The sequence below is a fragment of the Bombina bombina genome, chromosome 7 (genome assembly GCF_027579735.1).
Source record: "Bombina bombina isolate aBomBom1 chromosome 7, aBomBom1.pri, whole genome shotgun sequence".
Lineage (NCBI taxonomy): Eukaryota > Metazoa > Chordata > Amphibia > Anura > Bombinatoridae > Bombina > Bombina bombina.
In genome coordinates, this window is record NC_069505.1 from 477,224,659 (window position 1) to 477,245,147 (window position 20,489).

The window sequence follows — 20,489 nt, forward strand, 5'->3', positions numbered from 1 at the left end:
GTAAGGGGTGGTGGCTGTGTGTGGGGCAGAGGATAGATAGGATGAGTAGGGAATGGTGGCTGTGTGTGGGGCAGAGGATAGATAGGATGATGAGTAGGTGGTGGTGGCTGTGTGTGGGTGTGAGGCAGAGGATAGATAGGATGATGAGTAGGGTGTGGTGGTTGTGTGTGGGTGTGAGGCAGAGGATAGATAGGATGATGAGTAGGGGGTGGTGGCTGTGTGTGGGTGTGGGGCAGAAGATAGATAGGATGATGAATAGGGGGTGGTGGCTGTGTGTAGGGGTGGGCAGCGGATAGATAGGATAATGAGTAGGTGAGTTTGGCTCTGTGTGGGGCAGAGGATAGATAGAATGATGAGTAGGGGGTGGTGGCAGTGCATGTGTGTGGCAGAGGATAGATATGATGATGAGTAGGGGGTGGTGACTGTGTGTGAGTGTGGAGTAGAGGATATATAAGAAGATGAGTAGGTAAGGGTGGCTCTGTGCGGGGCAAAGGATAGATAGAATGATGAGTAGGGGGCGGTGGCTGTGTGTCGGTGTAGGGCAGAGGATAGATAGGATGATGAGTAGGGGCAGTGGTTGTGTGTGGGTGTGGGGCAGAGGATAGATAGGATGATGAGTAGGTGAGGGTGGGTGTGGGGCAGAGGATAGATAGGATAATAAGTAGGGGGTGGTGTCTGTATGTGGGCGTGGGGCAGAGGATAGATACGGTAGTGAGTAGTGGGTGGTTGCTGGGTGTGGGGCAGAGGATAGATAGGATAATGAGTAGGGAGTGTGGCTGTATGTGGGTGTGCGGCACAGGAAAGATAGGATGATGAGTAGGGGGTGGTGACTGTGTGTGGGTGTGGGCAGAGGATAGATAGGGTGATGAGTAGGGGCAGTGGTTGTGTGTGGGTGTGGGGCAGAGGATAGATAGGATGATGAGTAGGTGAGGGTGGGTGTGGGGCAGAGGATAGATAGGATAATAAGTAGGGGGTGGTGTCTGTATGTGGGCGTGGGGCAGAGGATAGATAGGGTAATGAGTAGGGGGTGGTTGCTGGGTGTGGGGCAGAGGATAGATAGGATAATGAGTAGGGAGTGTGGCTGTATGTGGGTGTGCGGCACAGGAAAGATAGGATGATGAGTAGGGGGTGGTGACTGTGTGTGGGTGTGGGCAGAGGATAGATAGGGTGATGAGTAGGGGCAGTGGTTGTGTGTGGGTGTGGGGCAGAGGATAGATAGGATGATGAGTAGGTGAGGGTGGGTGTGGGGCAGAGGATAGATAGGATAATAAGTAGGGGGTGGTGTCTGTATGTGGGCGTGGGGCAGAGGATAGATAGGGTAATGAGTAGGGGGTGGTTGCTGGGTGTGGGGCAGAGGATAGATAGGATAATGAGTAGGGAGTGTGGCTGTATGTGGGTGTGCGGCACAGGAAAGATAGGATGATGAGTAGGGGGTGGTGACTGTGTGTGGGTGTGGGCAGAGGATAGATAGGGTGATGAGTAGCTGAGGGTGGCTGTGTGTGGGTCAAAGGATAAATAGGATGATGAGTATGTGAAGGTGGTTGTGTGTGGGTGTGGGGCAGAGGAAAGATAGGATAATGAGTATGGGGTGGTGTCTGTGTGTGGGTGTGGGGCAGAGGATATATAAGATAACGAGTAGGGGTGGTGGCTGTGTGTAGAGCAGAGGATAGATAGGATGGGTAGTAGGGGGTGGTGGCTGTGTGTGGTGCAGAGGATAGATAGGATGATGTGTAGCTGAGGGTGACTGTGTGGGGGTGTGGGGCAGAGGATAGATAGGATGATGAGTAGGTGAGGGTGGCTGTGTGTGGGTGTGGGGAAGAGGATAGATAGGATGATGAGTAGGGAGTGGCGGCTGAGTGTGGGGCAGAGGATAAATAGGATGAGGAGTAGGGGGTGGTTGCTGTGTATGGGTGTGGGGCAAAGGATAGATAGAATGATGAGTAGGGAGTGGTGGCTGTGTGTGTGTGGGGCAGAGGATAGATAGGATGATTAGTAGTGGTTTCTAGCTATGTGTGGGGCAGAGGATAGATAGGATGATGAGTAGGTTAGGGTGTCTGTGTGTGGGCATGTGGCAGAGGATAGATAGGATGATGAACAGGGGGTGGTGGCTGTGTGTGGGTGTGGGGCAGAGGATAGATAGGATGATGAGTAGGTGAGGGTGGCTGTGTGTGGGTGTGGGGCAGAGGATAGATAGGATGATGAGTAGGAGGTGGTGGCTGTGTTTGGGGCAAAGGATAGATAGAATGATGAGTAGGGTGGGGTGGCTGTGTGTGGGTGTGGGCAGAGGATAGGGGTGATGAGTAGGGGGTGGTGGCTGTGTGTGGGTGTGGGACAGAGGATAGATAGAGTGATGAGTAGGGGGTGGTTGCTGTGTGTGGGTGTAGGACAGAGGATAGATAGGATGATGAGTAGGGGGTGGTGGCTGTGTGTGGGTGTGGGGCAGAGGAATGATAGGATGATGAGTAGGGGGAGGTGGCTGTGTGTGGGTGTGGGCAGAGGATAGATAGGGTGATGAGTAGGGGGTGGTGGCTGTGTGTGGGTGTGGGACAGAGGATAGATAGGGTGATGAGTAGGGGGAGGTGGCTGTGTGTGGGTGTGGGCAGAGGATAGATAGGGTGATGAGTAGGGGGTGGTGGCTGTGTGTGGGTGTGGGCAGAGGATACATAGGATGATGAGTAGGGGGAGGTGGCTGTGTGTGGGTGTGGGCAGAGGATAGATAGGGTGATGAGTAGGGGGTGGTTGCTGTGTGTGGGTGTAGGACAGAGGATAGATAGGGTGATGAGTAGGGGGAGGTGGCTGTGTGTGGGTGTGGGGCAGAGGATAGATAGGATGATGAGTAGGGGGAGGTGGCTGTGTGTGGGTGTGGGCAGAGGATAGATAGGGTGATGAGTAGGGGGAGGTGGCTGTGTGTGGGTGTGGGGCAGACGATAGATAGGATGATGAGTAGGGGGAGGTGGCTGTGTGTGGGTGTGGGGCAGAGGATAGATAGGGTGATGAGTATGGAGGTGGTTGCTGTGTGTGGGTGTGGGGCAGAGGATAGATAGGGTGATGAGTAGGGGGAGGTGGCTGTGTGTGGGTGTGGGCAGAGGATAGATAGGATGATGAGTAGGGGGTGGTGGCTGTGTGTGGGTGTGGGGCAGAGGATAGATAGGATGATGAGTAGGAGGTGGTGGCTGTGTGTGGGTGTGGGGCAGAGGATAGATAGGATGATGAGTAGGAGGTGGTGGCTGTGTGTGGGTGTGGGCAGAGGATAGATAGGGTGATGAGTAGGGGGTGGTGGCTGTGTGTGGGTGTGGGGCAGAGGATAGATAGGATGATGAGTAGGAGGTGGTGGCTGTGTGTGGGTGTGGGCAGAGGATAGATAGAGTGATGAGTAGGGGGTGGTGGCTGTGTGTGGGTGTGGGGCAGAGGATAGATAGGATGATGAGTAGGAGGTGGTGGCTGTGTGTGGGTGTGGGCACTGGATAGATAGGGTGATGAGTAGGAGGTGGTGGCTGTGTGTGGGTGTGGAGCAGAGGATAGATAGGATGATGAGTAGGGGGAGGTGGCTGTGTGTGGGTGTGGGCAGAGGATAGATAGGGTGATGAGTAGGGGGTGGTGGCTGTGTGTGGGTGTGGGACAGAGGATAGATAGGGTGATGAGTAGGGGGTGGTTGCTGTGTGTGGGTGTAGGACAGAGGATAGATAGGATGATGAGTAGGGGGAGGTGGCTGTGTGTGGGTGTGGGCAGAGGATAGATAGGGTGATGAGTAGGGGGTGGTGGCTGTGTGTGGGTGTGGGACAGAGGATAGATAGGGTGATGAGTAGGGGGAGGTAGCTGTATGTGGGTGTGGGCAGAGGATAGATAGGGTGATGAGTAGGGGGTGGTGGCTGTGTGTGGGTGTGGGGCAGAGGATACATAGGATGATGAGTAGGGGGAGGTGGCTGTGTGTGGGTGTGGGCAGAGGATAGATAGGGTGATGAGTAGGGGGTGGTTGCTGTGTGTGGGTGTAGGACAGAGGATAGATAGGGTGATGAGTAGGGGGAGGTGGCTGTGTGTGGGTGTGGGGCAGAGGATAGATAGGATGATGCGTAGGGGGAGGTGGCTGTGTGTGGGTGTGGGCAGAGGATAGATAGGGTGATGAGTAGGGGGAGGTGGCTGTGTGTGGGTGTGGGACAGAGGATAGATAGGATGATGAGTAGGGGGAGGTGGCTGTGTGTGGGTGTGGGCAGAGGATAGATAGGGTGATGAGTAGGGGGAGGTGGCTGTGTGTGGGTGTGGGGCAGAGGATAGATAGGATGATGAGTAGGGGGAGGTGGCTGTGTGTGGGTGTGGGGCAGAGGATAGATAGGGTGATGAGTATGGGGGTGGTTGCTGTGTGTGGGTGTGGGGCAGAGGATAGATCACGTCATGTTGCTTACTTCCCTCACCGAAAGGCTGCTGCGCTTCGGAACATCCGGCGCAGAAGCCTGGCAAAAGAAGAGCCAAGATCCCGCAAAGGACCTGACCCAAGCACCTCTCAAAGGGAGGGGACGCTGTGTGATGGGTGTGGGGCCAGTCAGGGGAGATCTTTGACTTCTCTACTGGCCCTTTTGGAATGCTACATCCCTGTGTGGAAGGGGGTGATTAGGGTGGCACATCCTGTGTGCACGCCTATGTTGGAAATAATTTACAGTGCACTGTCCCTTTAATTTAGTTTGCTAAATTATTTGTTTGTGTTTAAAGGGATAGAGAACCCGATTTCTCTTTCATGATTCAGATAGAGCAGCAATTTTAAGAAACTTTCTAATTTACTGCTATTATCAATTTTTCTTCGTTCTCTTGATTTCTTTATTTGAAAAATCAGGAATGTAAGCTTACGAACCGGATCATTTTTGGTTCAGCACCCTGGATAGCGCTACATTTAGCCACCAATCAGCAAGCGCTACCCAGGTGCTGAACCAAAGATGGGCCGGCTCTTTACCTTCTTGCTTTTTCAAATAAAGATACCAAGAGAATGAAGAAAAAAAATGATAATGTAAGTAAATTAGAAAGTTGCTTAAAATTGCTGCTCTAGCTGAATCATGAAAGAAAAAAATTTGGGTTCAGTATCCCTTTAATGTTACTTTTTTCAGCATGCTGAATACAATCTCCAGCAGGTGTATCTTCAGGTAGCATTAAGGGATCAGTATAGGGTATAAGGGTCCTGTCACTCTTTTCTCAGGCAGGCTGCTCCTACAGAGAGATCTGACAACAGTGCTGCTAACAGTATATGATCCTGTGAATACAAAACTAGTGCAGCAGACATGACTATTGCTGACTGAAGTTATAGAGCTGATATAATATTATCAGCACTGGATTCAGCCACATGTGATATTTGTGTGCATACAATATATTTGGGTTAATGTTTTTATTTCTACACAAGGCATTTTACAAGTCTGCAGTAAATCTGTTTTTTTTAGTTATGTTATTAATGTACATGATTATAATGGAGCGAACACCATATGCTTATTTGACAACAAAGTTACTTACACAATTATATATTGTGTATTTATGTCTTTATTATATATTTATATTTACATATGTGAGAAAGCTCAGTAACATTAATAGTTATATCACTAAAAAAAAGCCACTAGAGGGAGTAAGCGGCACAAACATGCAAAATCCAACCAAAACAATCAAACTTGTAACCCCGCCTTCTTTTAGGTAAATGCATGCTGGGAAACGTAGTTCTTTTTGAGTTCAGTGTTTCGTGTCCCATGTTAATGACATCACGGCCAGACATGCGAGGGATCGGAATACTTTTCTGTTTTCGTCCTGTTACCGAGTGGATATGTAACTAATCGGGTCAGTAAATCAGCTGTAGACTGATGTGTATAACTTTATATGTGTATACTGTGTGTAACTGTATATGTTTATAACTTTATGTGTGTGTAACTGTATATGTGTATAGTGTGTGTGTAACTGTATATGTGTATAGTGTATGTGTAACTGTATATGTGTATAACTTTATATGTGTATAGTATGTATAACTGTATATGCGTATAGTGTGTGACTTTATATGTGTATAGTGTGTGTAACTGTATATGTGTATAACAGTATATGTGTATAAATTTATATGTGTATAGTGTGTGTAACTGTATATGTGTATAACAGTATATGTGTATAAATTTATACTGTATGTGTATAGTGTGTGTATAACTGTATATGTGTATAAATTTATATGTGTATAGTGTGTGTAACTGTATATGTGTATAACTTTATGTCTGTGTAACTGTATATGTGTATAGTGTGTGTGTAACTGTATATGTGTATAACTTTATATGTGTATAACTTTATATGTGTATAGTGTGTGACTTTATATGTGTATAGTGTGTGACTTTATATGTGTATAGTGTGTGTAACTGTATATGTGTATAACAGTATATGTGTATAAATTTATATGTGTATAGTGTGTGTAACTGTATATGTGTATAACAGTATATGTGTATAAATTTATATGTGTATAGTGTGTGTATAACTGTATATGTGTATAAATTTATATGTGTATAGTGTGTGTAACTGTATATGTGTATAACTTTATGTCTGTGTAACTGTATATGTGTATAGTGTGTGTGTAACTGTATATGTGTATAACTTTATATGTGTATAGTGTGTGACTTTATATGTGTATAGTGTGTGACTTTATATGTGTATAGTGTGTGTAACTGTATATGTGTATAACAGTATATGTGTATAAATTTATATGTGTATAAATTTATATGTGTATAGTGTGTGTAACTGTATATGTGTATAACTTTATGTCTGTGTAACTGTATATGTGTATAGTGTGTGTGTAACTGTATATGTGTATAACTTTATATGTGTATAGTGTGTGACTTTATATGTGTATAGTGTGTGACTTTATATGTGTATAGTGTGTGTAACTGTATATGTGTATAACAGTATATGTGTATAACAGTATATGTGTATAAATTTATATGTGTATAGTGTGTGTATAACTGTATATGTGTATAAATTTATATGTGTATAGTGTGTGTAACTGTATATGTGTATAACTTTATGTCTGTGTAACTGTATATGTGTATAGTGTGTGTGTAACTGTATATGTGTATAACTTTATATGTGTATAGTGTGTGACTTTATATGTGTATAGTGTGTGACTTTATATGTGTATAGTGTGTGTAACTGTATATGGGTATAACTGTATATGTGTATAAATTTATATGTGTATAGTGTGTGTGTGTAACTGTATATGTGTATAGTGTGTGTGTGTAACTGTATATGTGTATAAATGTATATGTGTATAGTGTGTGTGTGTGTGTGTAACTGTATATGTGTATAACTTTATATGTGTATAGTGCAGTCCTTGACAAAACTTTAAAAATTTAGGAGCCAGGCATATTTTTAGGAGCCAGACAGTGGTATTTGTATATAGCTATATTGAGACTAACCCAAAAAGTTAGTTATTTGTCGAGCCCTGGTATAGTGTGTGTGTAACTGTATAAATGTATATGTGTATAGTGTGTGTAACTGTATATGTGTATAGTGTGTAACTTTATATGTGTATAACTTTATATGTGTATAGTGTGTGTGTGTAACTGTATATGTGTATAGTGTGTGTAACTGTATATGTGTATAGTGTGTGTAACTGTATATGTGTATAGTGTGTGTAACTGTATATGTGTATAACTTTATATGTGTATAGTGTGTGTGTGTGTAAATGCATATGTGTATAACTTTATATAGTGTGTGTGTAACTGTATATGTGTATAGTGTGTGTAACTGTATATGTGTATAGTGTGTGTGTAATTGTATATAGCGCTGCGGAATCTGTTGGCGCTCTACAAATACCTGATAATAATGATAATAATATGTGTATAGTGTGTGTAACTGTATATGTGTATAGTGTGTGTGTGTGTAACTGTATATGTGTATAGTGTGTGTGCGACTGTATATGTGTATAGTGTGTGTTTGTAACTGTATATGTGTATAGTGTGTGTAACTGTATATGTGTATAGTCCTCAGCAATATGTAGAACAGCTGCCAGGCAAAATACTGTGCTCGTGTCGACCGTGGAAATCTGCCCAATTCCACGATAACAATATGCAACATGGGAATGTCCACAGCACTATTTGCTTAAAAAAGTATCTTTATTGACAAAAGATAGAGCGACGTTTCGTGACTACTGTCACTTAATCATGCTATATATGGTATAGCATGGTATAGCATGATTAAGTGACAGTAGTCACGAAACGTCGCTCTATCTTTTGTCAATAAAGATACTTTTTTAAGCAAATTGTGCTGTGGACATTCCCATGTTGCATATATGTGTATAGTGTGTGTAATTGTATATGTGTATAGTGTGTGTAACTATATGTGTATAACTTTATATGTGTATAGTGTGTGTGTGTAATTGTATATGTGTATAGTGTGTGTAACTACATTTGTATAACTTTATATGTGTATAGTGTGTGTGTAATTGTATATGTGTATAGTGTGTGTAACTGTATATGTGTATAACTTTATGTGTGTGTAAATGTATATTGTGTGTAACTGTATATGTGAATAGTGTGTGTAACTGTATATGTGTATAGTGTGTATAGTGTGTGTAACTGTATGTGTATAGTGTGTATAGTGTGTGTAACTGTATATGTGTATAGTGTGTGTGTAACTGTATATGTGTATAGTGTGTAACTTTATATGTGTATTGTGTGTGCTAATATGCTGCCTGTGATTGGAGGAGCAGTTTAACATTGTGTGTGTAACTTTGTACTGTATAATGTGTGTGTGCGCGTGTGTGATAATGTGCAGGTTGAGGAGGTATTTTACAGGTATTTTGTTCTTTTGTTCTGTACATTAGATCATGGTGAGAAAGCAGCTCATATGCTGCAGATGAAACTTGTATAAAGTATTTCTGTATTTAAGGTGCTGGAGAAGGCACTTTGTGTATGTATGGCAGAGGGAACCTCTCTCTAATATATATAAATAAATATGCCAGTACTCAGTGATTATTGATTGAAATATTATGCTAAGTAACTTTGAGGGCATCTCTATCTCTATTCCTCCATTGACAGCCACAAACTATACATGGGTGACTGTTTGGCTGTTCTCATATGCTGCCTCATTAATAAGTACATACATTCTCATTAATAAGTGCATACATTCTCATTAATAAGTGCATACATTCTCATTAATAAGTGCATACATTCTCATTAATAAGTGCATACATTCTCATTAATTAGTGCATACATTCTCATTAATTAGTGCATACATTCTCATAAATAACTGCATGCATTCTCATAAATAACTGCATGCATTCTCATAAATAACTACATGTGGCCCTCGGTTTACGCCGGTTCAATTTGCGCCGTTTCAGAATACCAACCTTTTTTTCAATCTTGTGACTGCTATTGAAAAGCTTTGGAAAGCAAAGTGCACTAACAAAAATAGCCAGTAGGTGGAGCTGTCCGCTTGTTTTGCAGCAAAGATATGCAATTTAACAGCCTGATATAGATCTGTGTACACAGAGCAGACATTAGCTATCGAGCAAAAAGTTTTTTTTAGCCATTTCCCTATTATCTTCCTGTCCAGCAGCTTCAGGTGAGGGTGCCTAACTGCTTAATCACCGCAGATTGAAATGCATAGAATAGGTGCAGACCCAATATTATCTAACATGCTAACAATGCAGAGAACTGATTGCAGAAAAATACAAGTAAAAAAACGTTTTTGTTCATTAAACTTAGTTTGATGATGATGCAGTCTGTTGTGTGATTATTTAATTAGGTGCTGTTAGCAAATGTTTTTGTTCATTAAACTTAGTTTGATGATGATACAATCTATATTATTAGGTTTATAATGATGTTTAGCATTTAAAGTCTTCATTTCAAAGCTTTAAAAATAATGTATTAGGTGTTACTTATGACAATTTTGAGAGGGGCCTGGAACCTAACCCCCTCACTTCCCATTGTCTTGCATTATAAACTGGGTTTCAATTTACAACGGTTTCAATTTACAACCATTCCTCCTGGAACCTAACCCCGGCGTAGACTGAGGGCTACCTGTACATGCATTCTCAAAATGAGGGGACTTACCCCTCTGTGAAACCAGAATTTTGATTAGTTTAAAATTGAATTTTATTTTTGATTGAATCCTATCTATTTATGTAGTGAAAGATGAATTGATGTTAAATGTGGATTCATAAATGATGTGTCTGAAATATATAAGGAAATAATGACTACCAATGCTGTTTGTTCTCACGAGCTAGATATAACGACACAAAAATATAACTTTATTGCATTTCACATGATGACTTTTCACCATATTTGGGTATCAAGGCAAACTTGTTTCTAAAAGTGTTTGGTCTGTTAAAATAAACCCCATAGAATTTGTGTGTAGGTAACTCGCAGAAAAACAACTTGCACTGATATTTAAATATAAAGATGAGCAAATTGTTAAAACAACATCAGCACAGGTGTGTCAAATGTTTCTGTAATGAAAGGGTTATAGATCTGTAATTAGTGACATAAAATGAAACCAATGTATTCTTACAACAGTTTATGTATTTATTTATCAATAATCACTGTCCTCTGTTGGATTAATCGGTTTCATTCATTTTAAAGGGAAACTAAACCCAATTTTTTTCTTTCATGATTCAGATAGAGTAGTAACTTTCTAATTTACTCCCTATTATCAATTTGTTTCTTCAATATCTTGGTATCTTTATTTGAAAAAGCAGGAATCAAAGCTTTGGAGTCGGCCCATTTTAGGTTCAGCACCTGGGTTGTCGTTGCTGATTGGATGGCTAAATGTAACTACCAATCAGCAAGCGCTATCCAGGATTCTGAACCATAAATGGTCTGACTCCAAAGCTTTCATTCCTTTTTCAAATAAAGATACCAAGAGAACGAAGACAAATTGATAATAGGAGTAAATTAGAAAGTTGCTTAAAATTGCTGCTCTCTCAATCATGAGAGAAAAAAAAATTGGGTTTAGTTTCCCTTTAATCCCTTTGTGACCAGGCAGAGTGACATTTGAATCCTGGTCTGTTTACGATGCCCAGATCTGTTTTTTTAAACATCATCAATTCACCACATTTTCCCCCTATGATGAAGAAGTGTTACTGAAGCCTCTCTATCTGTGTTTAGGTTCCTGTTACTGTGAAGATCATGTACGATACACATCACTCACCGTGTTTGCCAGTAAAGGAGAAACATTATAAGAATAACTAAATTGTCCATTTGCACTGAACAAGACCATGTCTGACAAGACCATGAACCAAACATCAGACCTTTCTGATGCACATGGAGGTAAGGAAAACGTTTTGTCATCAGAATAGTATAATATTTACAGTGACGAATCTCAAACCTCCGTGATCTGATCACATTTAATGGTTGATGACATGCTGAGGTTGTACATAGGTTTCTACTAAGCAGGGTTTAGTCTTGTTGTAAATGACAAGCTTAGCACTAAGTCCTCACACTCTGTCAGTCTCAGGGACATTGTACACTAACTAAATGTTTTGTGGATGATCCATTTATATAGCCCATCTGGGAGTGTTTTTGTAACAGTGTATAGTTTTGTTTATTTTTTTATAACATTGTGCTGATTTTCAGACTCAAAAACCAGCCACAAAGTATCAGATGTAGACTCAAGTCTACAGACTACTGCAGGCTCCTGTTTGTGTAATGTGTCTTTTCATATGCAAGGAAGTGCGGGGGGGTCTGCTGTTCCTGTTTCCCCAACCTCTTTCAGTGGGTGTCCCAGCATAACAGAGCTAAACTGGGAACTTCTAAGTAAGTTTTTAAAAGGTTTTATACTGGATTATTATTTCCGTATATTCTTCTTTATAGTAGTGTCTATTACATGCAGTTATATGTAAATTGGTGTATACTGTCCCCTTAAATTCATGTTGATTGGTAGGTAGGATCCGTGCACAGTGGACATAGTCTACCTACCAATCCGCACTTGCATATAGCACCAACCTACTCATCAAAAAAAAAAAAAACTAAAGGAGGTTGGGTTGTTTTTTTTTTTTTATTGAGCACTTTTCTTTTCATGATGTCTTGCACTAATGTGCTGGGGTTGTACATCACTAACATACTGCTGACAAATATGTCCCTTAAATTAACAGAATATATGCTGGTTTAATAAAGTTTATAGGCACAGAGCTTTGTAGTTACAATAATGTGTATGTGGTGTTTTTGGTCACATACAGGAGCAAGTTTATGTTATATCAGGTCATTTCCTGCTATAATTACAGGGTGTCTAGAGGAAAACCCGGGCATTGGACTATTATATAAGTTTGTTATACCCTGTACTGTGTACTATCAGGTAACTTCCTTCTGTAATTACAGGTCCTGTAGAGGAAAACCCGGGCACTGGGTTATTAGATGTGAAGGAAGAGGATGAGACGGACAACGTGAATTGTCATCAGACTGAAATAGATTTGTCCCTCCCTGCCGGTGAGTAATAATACGTGAGAGTCTGCAGGGGCTGTGCACACAGTTACTTACTGCCCTCATGTAGTTTACTGTCTGGTTTATAAGTGCTGGGGCTGTGCACACAGTTACTTACTGCTCTCTCATGTAGTTTACTGTCTGGTTTATAAGTGCTGGGGCTGTGCACACAGTGACTTACTGCTCTCATGTAGTTTACTGTCTGGTTTATAAGTGCTGGGGCTGTGCACACAGTTACTTACTGCTCTCTCATGTAGTTTACTGTCTGGTTTATAAGTGCTGGGGCTGTGCACACAGTTACTTACTGCTCTCATGTAGTTTGTTGTCTGGTTTATAAGTGCTGGGGCTGTGCACACAGTTACTTACTGCTCTCTCATGTAGTTTACTGTCTGGTATATAAGTGCTGGGGCTGTGCACACAGTTACTTACTGCTCTCTCATGTAGTTTACTGTCTGGTTTATAAGTGCTGGGGCTGTGCACACAGTTACTTACTGCTCTCATTTAGTTTACTGTCTGGTTTATAAGTGCTGGGGCTATGCACACACTTACTGCTCTCTCATGTAGTTTACTGTCTGGTTTATAAGTGCTGGGGCTGTGCACACAGTTACTTACTGCTCTCTCATGTAGTTTACTGTCTGGTTTATAAGTGCTGGGGCTGTGCACACAGTTACTGCTCTCATGTAGTTTACTGTCTGGTTTATAAGTGCTGGGGCTGTGCACACAGTTACTGCTCTCTCATGTAGTTTACTGACTGGTTTATAAGTGCTGGGGCTGTGCACACAGTTACTTACTGCTCTCTCATGTAGTTTACTGTCTGGTTTATAAGTGCTGGGGCTGTGCACACAGTTATTGCTCTCTCATGTAGTTTACTGTCTGGTTTATAAGTGCTGGGGCTGTGCACACAGTTATTGCTCTATCATGTAGTTTACTGACTGGTTTATAAGTGCTGGGGCTGTGCACACAGTTACTTACTGCTCTCTCATGTAGTTTACTGTCTGGTTTATAAGTGCTGGGGCTGTGCACACAGTTACTGCTCTCTCATGTAGTTTACTGTCTGGTTTATAAGTGCTGGGGCTGTGCACACAGTTACTTACTGCTCTCTCATGTAGTTTACTGTCTGGTTTATAAGTGCTGGGGCTGTGCACACAGTTACTTACTGCTCTCTCATGTAGTTTACTGTCTGGTTTATAAGTGCTGGGGCTGTGCACACAGTTACTGCTCTCACATGTAGTTTACTGTCTGGTTTATAAGTGCTGGGGCTGTGCACACAGTTACTGCTCTCTCATGTAGTTTACTGACTGGTTTATAAGTGCTGGGGCTGTGCACACAGTTACTTACTGCTCTCATTTAGTTTACTGTCTGGTTTATAAGTGCTGGGGCTATGCACACACTTACTGCTCTCTCATGTAGTTTACTGTCTGGTTTATAAGTGCTGGGGCTGTGCACACAGTTACTTACTGCTCTCTCATGTAGTTTACTGTCTGGTTTATAAGTGCTGGGGCTGTGCACACAGTTACTGCTCTCATGTAGTTTACTGTCTGGTTTATAAGTGCTGGGGCTGTGCACACAGTTACTGCTCTCTCATGTAGTTTACTGACTGGTTTATAAGTGCTGGGGCTGTGCACACAGTTACTTACTGCTCTCTCATGTAGTTTACTGTCTGGTTTATAAGTGCTGGGGCTGTGCACACAGTTATTGCTCTCTCATGTAGTTTACTGTCTGGTTTATAAGTGCTGGGGCTGTGCACACAGTTACTTACTGCTCTCTCATGTAGTTTACTGTCTGGTTTATAAGTGCTGGGGCTGTGCACACAGTTACTTACTGCTCTCTCATGTAGTTTACTGTCTGGTTTATAAGTGTTGGGGCTGTGCACACAGTTACTTACTGCTCTCATGTAGTTTGTTGTCTGGTTTATAAGTGCTGGGGCTGTGCACACAGTTACTTACTGCTCTCTCATGTAGTTTACTGTCTGGTATATAAGTGCTGGGGCTGTGCACACAGTTACTTACTGCTCTCTCATGTAGTTTACTGTCTGGTTTATAAGTGCTGGGGCTGTGCACACAGTTACTTACTGCTCTCATTTAGTTTACTGTCTGGTTTATAGTGCTGGGGCTATGCACACACTTACTGCTCTCTCATGTAGTTTACTGTCTGGTTTATAAGTGCTGGGGCTGTGCACACAGTTATTGCTCTCTCATGTAGTTTACTGTCTGGTTTATAAGTGCTGGGGCTGTGCACACAGTTATTGCTCTCTCATGTAGTTTACTGACTGGTTTATAAGTGCTGGGGCTGTGCACACAGTTACTTACTGCTCTCTCATGTAGTTTACTGTCTGGTATATAAGTGCTGGGGCTGTGCACACAGTTACTTACTGCTCTCTCATGTAGTTTACTGTCTGGTTTATAAGTGCTGGGGCTGTGCACACAGTTACTTACTGCTCTCTCATGTAGTTTACTGTTTGGTTTATAAGTGCTGGGGCTGTGCACACAGTTACTGCTCTCTCATGTAGTTTACTGTCTGGTTTATAAGTGCTGGGGCTGTGCACACAGTTACTTACTGCTCTCTCATGTAGTTTACTGTCTGGTTTATAAGTGCTGGGGCTGTGCACACAGTTACTTACTGCTCTCATTTAGTTTACTGTCTGGTTTATAAGTGCTGGGGCTGTGCACACATTTACTTACTGCTCTCATTTAGTTTACTGTCTGGTTTATAAGTGCTGGGGCTGTGCAAACAGTTACTTACTGCTTTCATGTAGTTTACTGTCTGGTTTATAAGTGCTGGGGCTGTGCACACAGTTACTTACTGCTCTCTCATGTAGTTTACTGTCTGGTTTATAAGTGCTGGGACTGTGCACACAGTTACTTACTGCTCTCTCCTGTAGTTTACTGTTTGGTTTATAAGTGCTGGGGCTGTGCACACAGTTACTTACTGCTCTCTCATGTAGTTTACTGTCTGGTTTATAAGTGCTGGGGCTGTGCACACAGTTACTTACTGCTCTCTCATGTAGTTTACTGTCTGGTTTATAAGTGCTGGGGCTGTGCACACAGTTACTTACTGCTTTCATGTAGTTTACTGTCTGGTTTATAAGTGCTGGGGCTGTGCACACAGTTACTTACTGCTCTCTCATGTAGTTTACTGTCTGGTTTATAAGTGCTGGGGCTGTGCAAACAGTTACTTACTGCTTTCATGTAGTTTACTGTCTGGTTTATAAGTGCTGGGGCTGTGCACACAGTTACTTACTGCTCTCTCATGTAGTTTACTGTCTGGTTTATAAGTGCTGGGGCTGTGCACACAGTTACTTACTGCTCTCTCATGTAGTTTACTGTCTGGTTTATAAGTGCTGGGGCTGTGCACACAGTTACTTACTGCTCTCACATGTAGTTTACTGTCTGGTTTATAAGTGCTGGGGCTGTGCACACAGTTACTTACTGCTCTCTCATGTAGTTTACTGTCTGGTTTATAAGTGCTTTGGCTGTGCACACAGTTACTTACTGCTCTCTCATGTAGTTTACTGTCTGGTATATAAGTGCTGGGGCTGTGCACACAGTTACTGCTCTCTCATGTAGTTTACTGTCTGGTTTATAAGTGCTGGGGCTGTGCACATAGTTACTGCTCTCTCATGTAGTTTACTGTCTGGTTTATAAGTGCTGGGGCTGTGCACACAGTTACTTACTGCTTTCATGTAGTTTACTGTCTGGTTTATAAGTGCTGGGGCTGTGCACACAGTTACTTACTGCTCTCTCATGTAGTTTACTGTCTGGTTTATAAGTGCTGGGGCTGTGCAAACAGTTACTTACTGCTTTCATGTAGTTTACTGTCTGGTTTATAAGTGCTGGGGCTGTGCACACAGTTACTTACTGCTCTCTCATGTAGTTTACTGTCTGGTTTATAAGTGCTGGGGCTGTGCACACAGTTACTTACTGCTCTCTCATGTAGTTTACTGTCTGGTTTATAAGTGCTGGGGCTGTGCACACAGTTACTTACTGCTCTCACATTTAGTTTACTGTCTGGTTTATAAGTGCTGGGGCTGTGCACACAGTTACTTACTGCTCTCTCATGTAGTTTACTGTCTGGTTTATAAGTGCTTTGGCTGTGCACACAGTTACTTACTGCTCTCTCATGTAGTTTACTGTCTGGTATATAAGTGCTGGGGCTGTGCACACAGTTACTGCTCTCTCATGTAGTTTACTGTCTGGTTTATAAGTGCTGGGGCTGTGCACATAGTTACTGCTCTCTCATGTAGTTTACTGTCTGGTTTATAAGTGCTGGGGCTGTGCACACAGTTACTTACTGCTTTCATGTAGTTTACTGTCTGGTTTATAAGTGCTGGGGCTGTGCACACAGTTACTTACTGCTCTCTCATGTAGTTTACTGTCTGGTATATAAGTGCTGGGGCTGTGCAAACAGTTACTTACTGCTTTCATGTAGTTTACTGTCTGGTTTATAAGTGCTGGGGCTGTGCACACAGTTACTTACTGCTCTCTCATGTAGTTTTCTGTCTGGTTTATAAGTGCTGGGACTGTGCACACAGTTACTTACTGCTCTCTCCTGTAGTTTACTGTTTGGTTTATAAGTGCTGGGGCTGTGCACACAGTTATTGCTCTCTCATGTAGTTTACTGACTGGTTTATAAGTGCTGGGGCTGTGCACACAGTTACTTACTGCTCTCTCATGTAGTTTACTGTTTGGTTTATAAGTGCTGGGGCTGTGCACACAGTTACTGCTCTCTCATGTAGTTTACTGACTGGTTTATAAGTGCTGGGGCTGTGCACACAGTTACTTACTGCTCTCTCATGTAGTTTACTGTTTGGTTTATAAGTGCTGGGGCTGTGCACACAGTTACTGCTCTCTCATGTAGTTTACTGACTGGTTTATAAGTGCTGGGGCTGTGCACACAGTTACTTACTGCTCTCTCATGTAGTTTACTGTTTGGTTTATAAGTGCTGGGGCTGTGCACACAGTTACTTACTGCTCTCTCATGTAGTTTACTGTCTGGTTTATAAGTGCTGGGGCTGTGCACACAGTTACTTACTGCTCTCATTTAGTTTACTGTCTGGTTTATAAGTGCTGGGGCTGTGCAAACAGTTACTTACTGCTTTCATGTAGTTTACTGTCTGGTTTATAAGTGCTGGGGCTGTGCACACAGTTACTTACTGCTCTCTCATGTAGTTTACTGTCTGGTTTATAAGTGCTGGGACTGTGCACACAGTTACTTACTGCTCTCTCCTGTAGTTTACTGTTTGGTTTATAAGTGCTGGGGCTGTGCACACAGTTACTTACTGCTCTCACATGTAGTTTACTGTCTGGTTTATAAGTGCTGGGGCTGTGCACACAGTTACTTACTGCTCTCTCATGTAGTTTACTGTCTGGTTTATAAGTGCTGGGGCTGTGCACACAGTTACTTACTGCTCTCTCCTGTAGTTTACTGTTTGGTTTATAAGTGCTGGGGCTGTGCACACAGTTACTTACTGCTCTCTCATGTAGTTTACTGTCTGGTTTATAAGTGCTGGGGCTGTGCACACAGTTACTTACTGCTCTCTCATGTAGTTTACTGTCTGGTTTATAAGTGCTGGGGCTGTGCACACAGTTACTTACTGCTCTCATTTAGTTTACTGTCTGGTTTATAAGTGCTGGGGCTGTGCAAACAGTTACTTACTGCTCTCTCATGTAGTTTACTGTCTGGTTTATAAGTGCTGGGGCTGTGCACACAGTTACTTACTGCTCTCTCATGTAGTTTACTGTCTGGTTTATAAGTGCTGGGGCTGTGCACACAGTTACTTACTGCTCTCTCATGTAGTTTACTGTCTGGTTTATAAGTGCTGGGGCTGTGCACACAGTTACTTACTGCTCTCTCATGTAGTTTACTGTCTGGTTTATAAGTGCTGGGGCTGTGCACACAGTTACTGCTCTCTCATGTAGTTTACTGTCTGGTTTATAAGTGCTGGGGATGTGCACACAGTTACTTACTGCTCTCATGTAGTTTACTGTCTGGTTTATAAGTGCTGGGGCTGTGCACACAGTTACTGCTCTCTCATGTAGTTTACTGTCTGGTTTATAAGTGCTGGGGCTGTGCACACGGTTACTTACTGCTCTCTCATGTAGTTTACTGTCTGGTTTATAAGTGTTGGGGCTGTGCACGCAGTTACTACTCTCTCATGTAGTTTACTGTCTGGTTTATAGGTGCTGGGGCTGTGCACACAGTTACTGCTCTCTCATGTAGTTTACTGTCTGGTTTATAAGTGCTGGGGCTGTGCACACAGTTACTTACTGCTCTCTCCTGTAGTTTACTGTTTGGTTTATAAGTGCTGGGGCTGTGCACACAGTTACTGCTCTCATGTAGTTTACTGTCTGGTTTATAAGTGCTGGGGCTGTGCACACAGTTACTGCTCTCTCATGTAGTTTACTGACTGGTTTATAAGTGCTGGGGCTGTGCACACAGTTACTTACTGCTCTCTCATGTAGTTTACTGTCTGGTTTATAAGTGCTGGGGCTGTGCACACAGTTATTGCTCTCTCATGTAGTTTACTGTCTGGTTTATAAGTGCTGGGGCTGTGCACACAGTTATTGCTCTATCATGTAGTTTACTGACTGGTTTATAAGTGCTGGGGCTGTGCACACAGTTACTTACTGCTCTCTCATGTAGTTTACTGTCTGGTTTATAAGTGCTGGGGCTGTGCACACAGTTACTGCTCTATCATGTAGTTTACTGTCTGGTTTATAAGTGCTGGGGCTGTGCACACAGTTACTTACTGCTCTCTCTTATGTAGTTTACTGTCTGGTTTATAAGTGCTGGGGCTGTGCACACAGTTACTTACTGCTCTCTCATGTAGTTTACTGTCTGGTTTATAAGTGCTGGGGCTGTGCACACAGTTACTGCTCTCATGTAGTTTACTGTCTGGTTTATAAGTGCTGGGGCTGTGCACACAGTTACTTACTGCTTTCATGTAGTTTACTGTCTGGTTTATAAGTGCTGGGGCTGTGCACACAGTTACTTACTGCTCTCTCATGTAGTTTACTGTCTGGTTTATAAGTGCTGGGGCTGTGCAAACAGTTACTTACTGCTTTCATGTAGTTTACTGTCTGGTTTATAAGTGCTGGGGCTGTGCACACAGTTACTTACTGCTCTCTCATGTAGTTTACTGTCTGGTTTATAAGTGCTGGGGCTGTGCACACAGTTACTTACTGCTCTCTCATGTAGTTTACTGTCTGGTTTATAAGTGCTGGGGCTGTGCACACAGTTACTTACTGCTCTCACATGTAGTTTACTGTCTGGTTTATAAGTGCTGGGGCTGTGCACACAGTTACTTACTGCTCTCTCATGTAGTTTACTGTCTGGTTTATAAGTGCTTTGGCTGTGCACACAGTTACTTACTGCTCTCTCATGTAGTTTACTGTCTGGTATATAAGTGCTGGGGCTGTGCACACAGTTACTGCTCTCTCATGTAGTTTACTGTCTGGTTTATAAGTGCTGGGGCTGTGCACATAGTTACTGCTCTCTCATGTAGTTTACTGTCTGGTTTATAAGTGCTGGGGCTGTGCACACAGTTACTTACTGCTTTCATGTAGTTTACTGTCTGGTTTATAAGTGCTGGGGCTGTGCACACAGTTACTTACTGCTCTCTCATGTAGTTTACTGTCTGGTATATAAGTGCTGGGGCTGTGCAAACAGTTACTTACTGCTTTCATGTAGTTTACTGTCTGGTTTATAAGTGCTGGGGCTGTGCACACAGTTACTTACTGCTCTCTCATGTAGTTTTCTGTCTGGTTTATAAGTGCTGGGACTGTGCACACAGTTACTTACTGCTCTCTCCTGTAGTTTACTGTTTGGTTTATAAGTGCTGGGGCTGTGCACACAGTTATTGCTCTCTCATGTAGTTTACTGACTGGTTTATAAGTGCTGGGGCTGTGCACACAGTTACTTACTGCTCTCTCATGTAGTTTACTGTTTGGTTTATAAGTGCTGGGGCTGTGCACACAGTTACTGCTCTCTCATGTAGTTTACTGACTGGTTTATAAGTGCTGGGGCTGTGCACACAGTTACTTACTGCTCTCTCATGTAGTTTACTGTTTGGTT

General features: G+C 42.6%; 1 protein-coding gene across 1 annotated transcript in view; it reads left to right on the plus strand.

Annotated features, from left to right (window-relative positions):
* Positions 1–5,740: 5,740 nt before the first annotated feature.
* LOC128666781 (oocyte zinc finger protein XlCOF6.1-like) overlaps positions 5,741–20,489 on the plus strand; it is a 71,556-nt gene continuing 56,807 nt past the window's right edge. Inside the window, exons 1-3 of the mRNA XM_053721574.1 lie at positions 5,741–5,805; positions 11,106–11,267; positions 12,315–12,422. Of these exons, the coding sequence (XP_053577549.1) occupies positions 11,216–11,267; positions 12,315–12,422 (160 nt within the window). The 5' untranslated portion in view covers positions 5,741–5,805; positions 11,106–11,215. The remainder of the gene's footprint in view (positions 5,806–11,105; positions 11,268–12,314; positions 12,423–20,489) is intronic.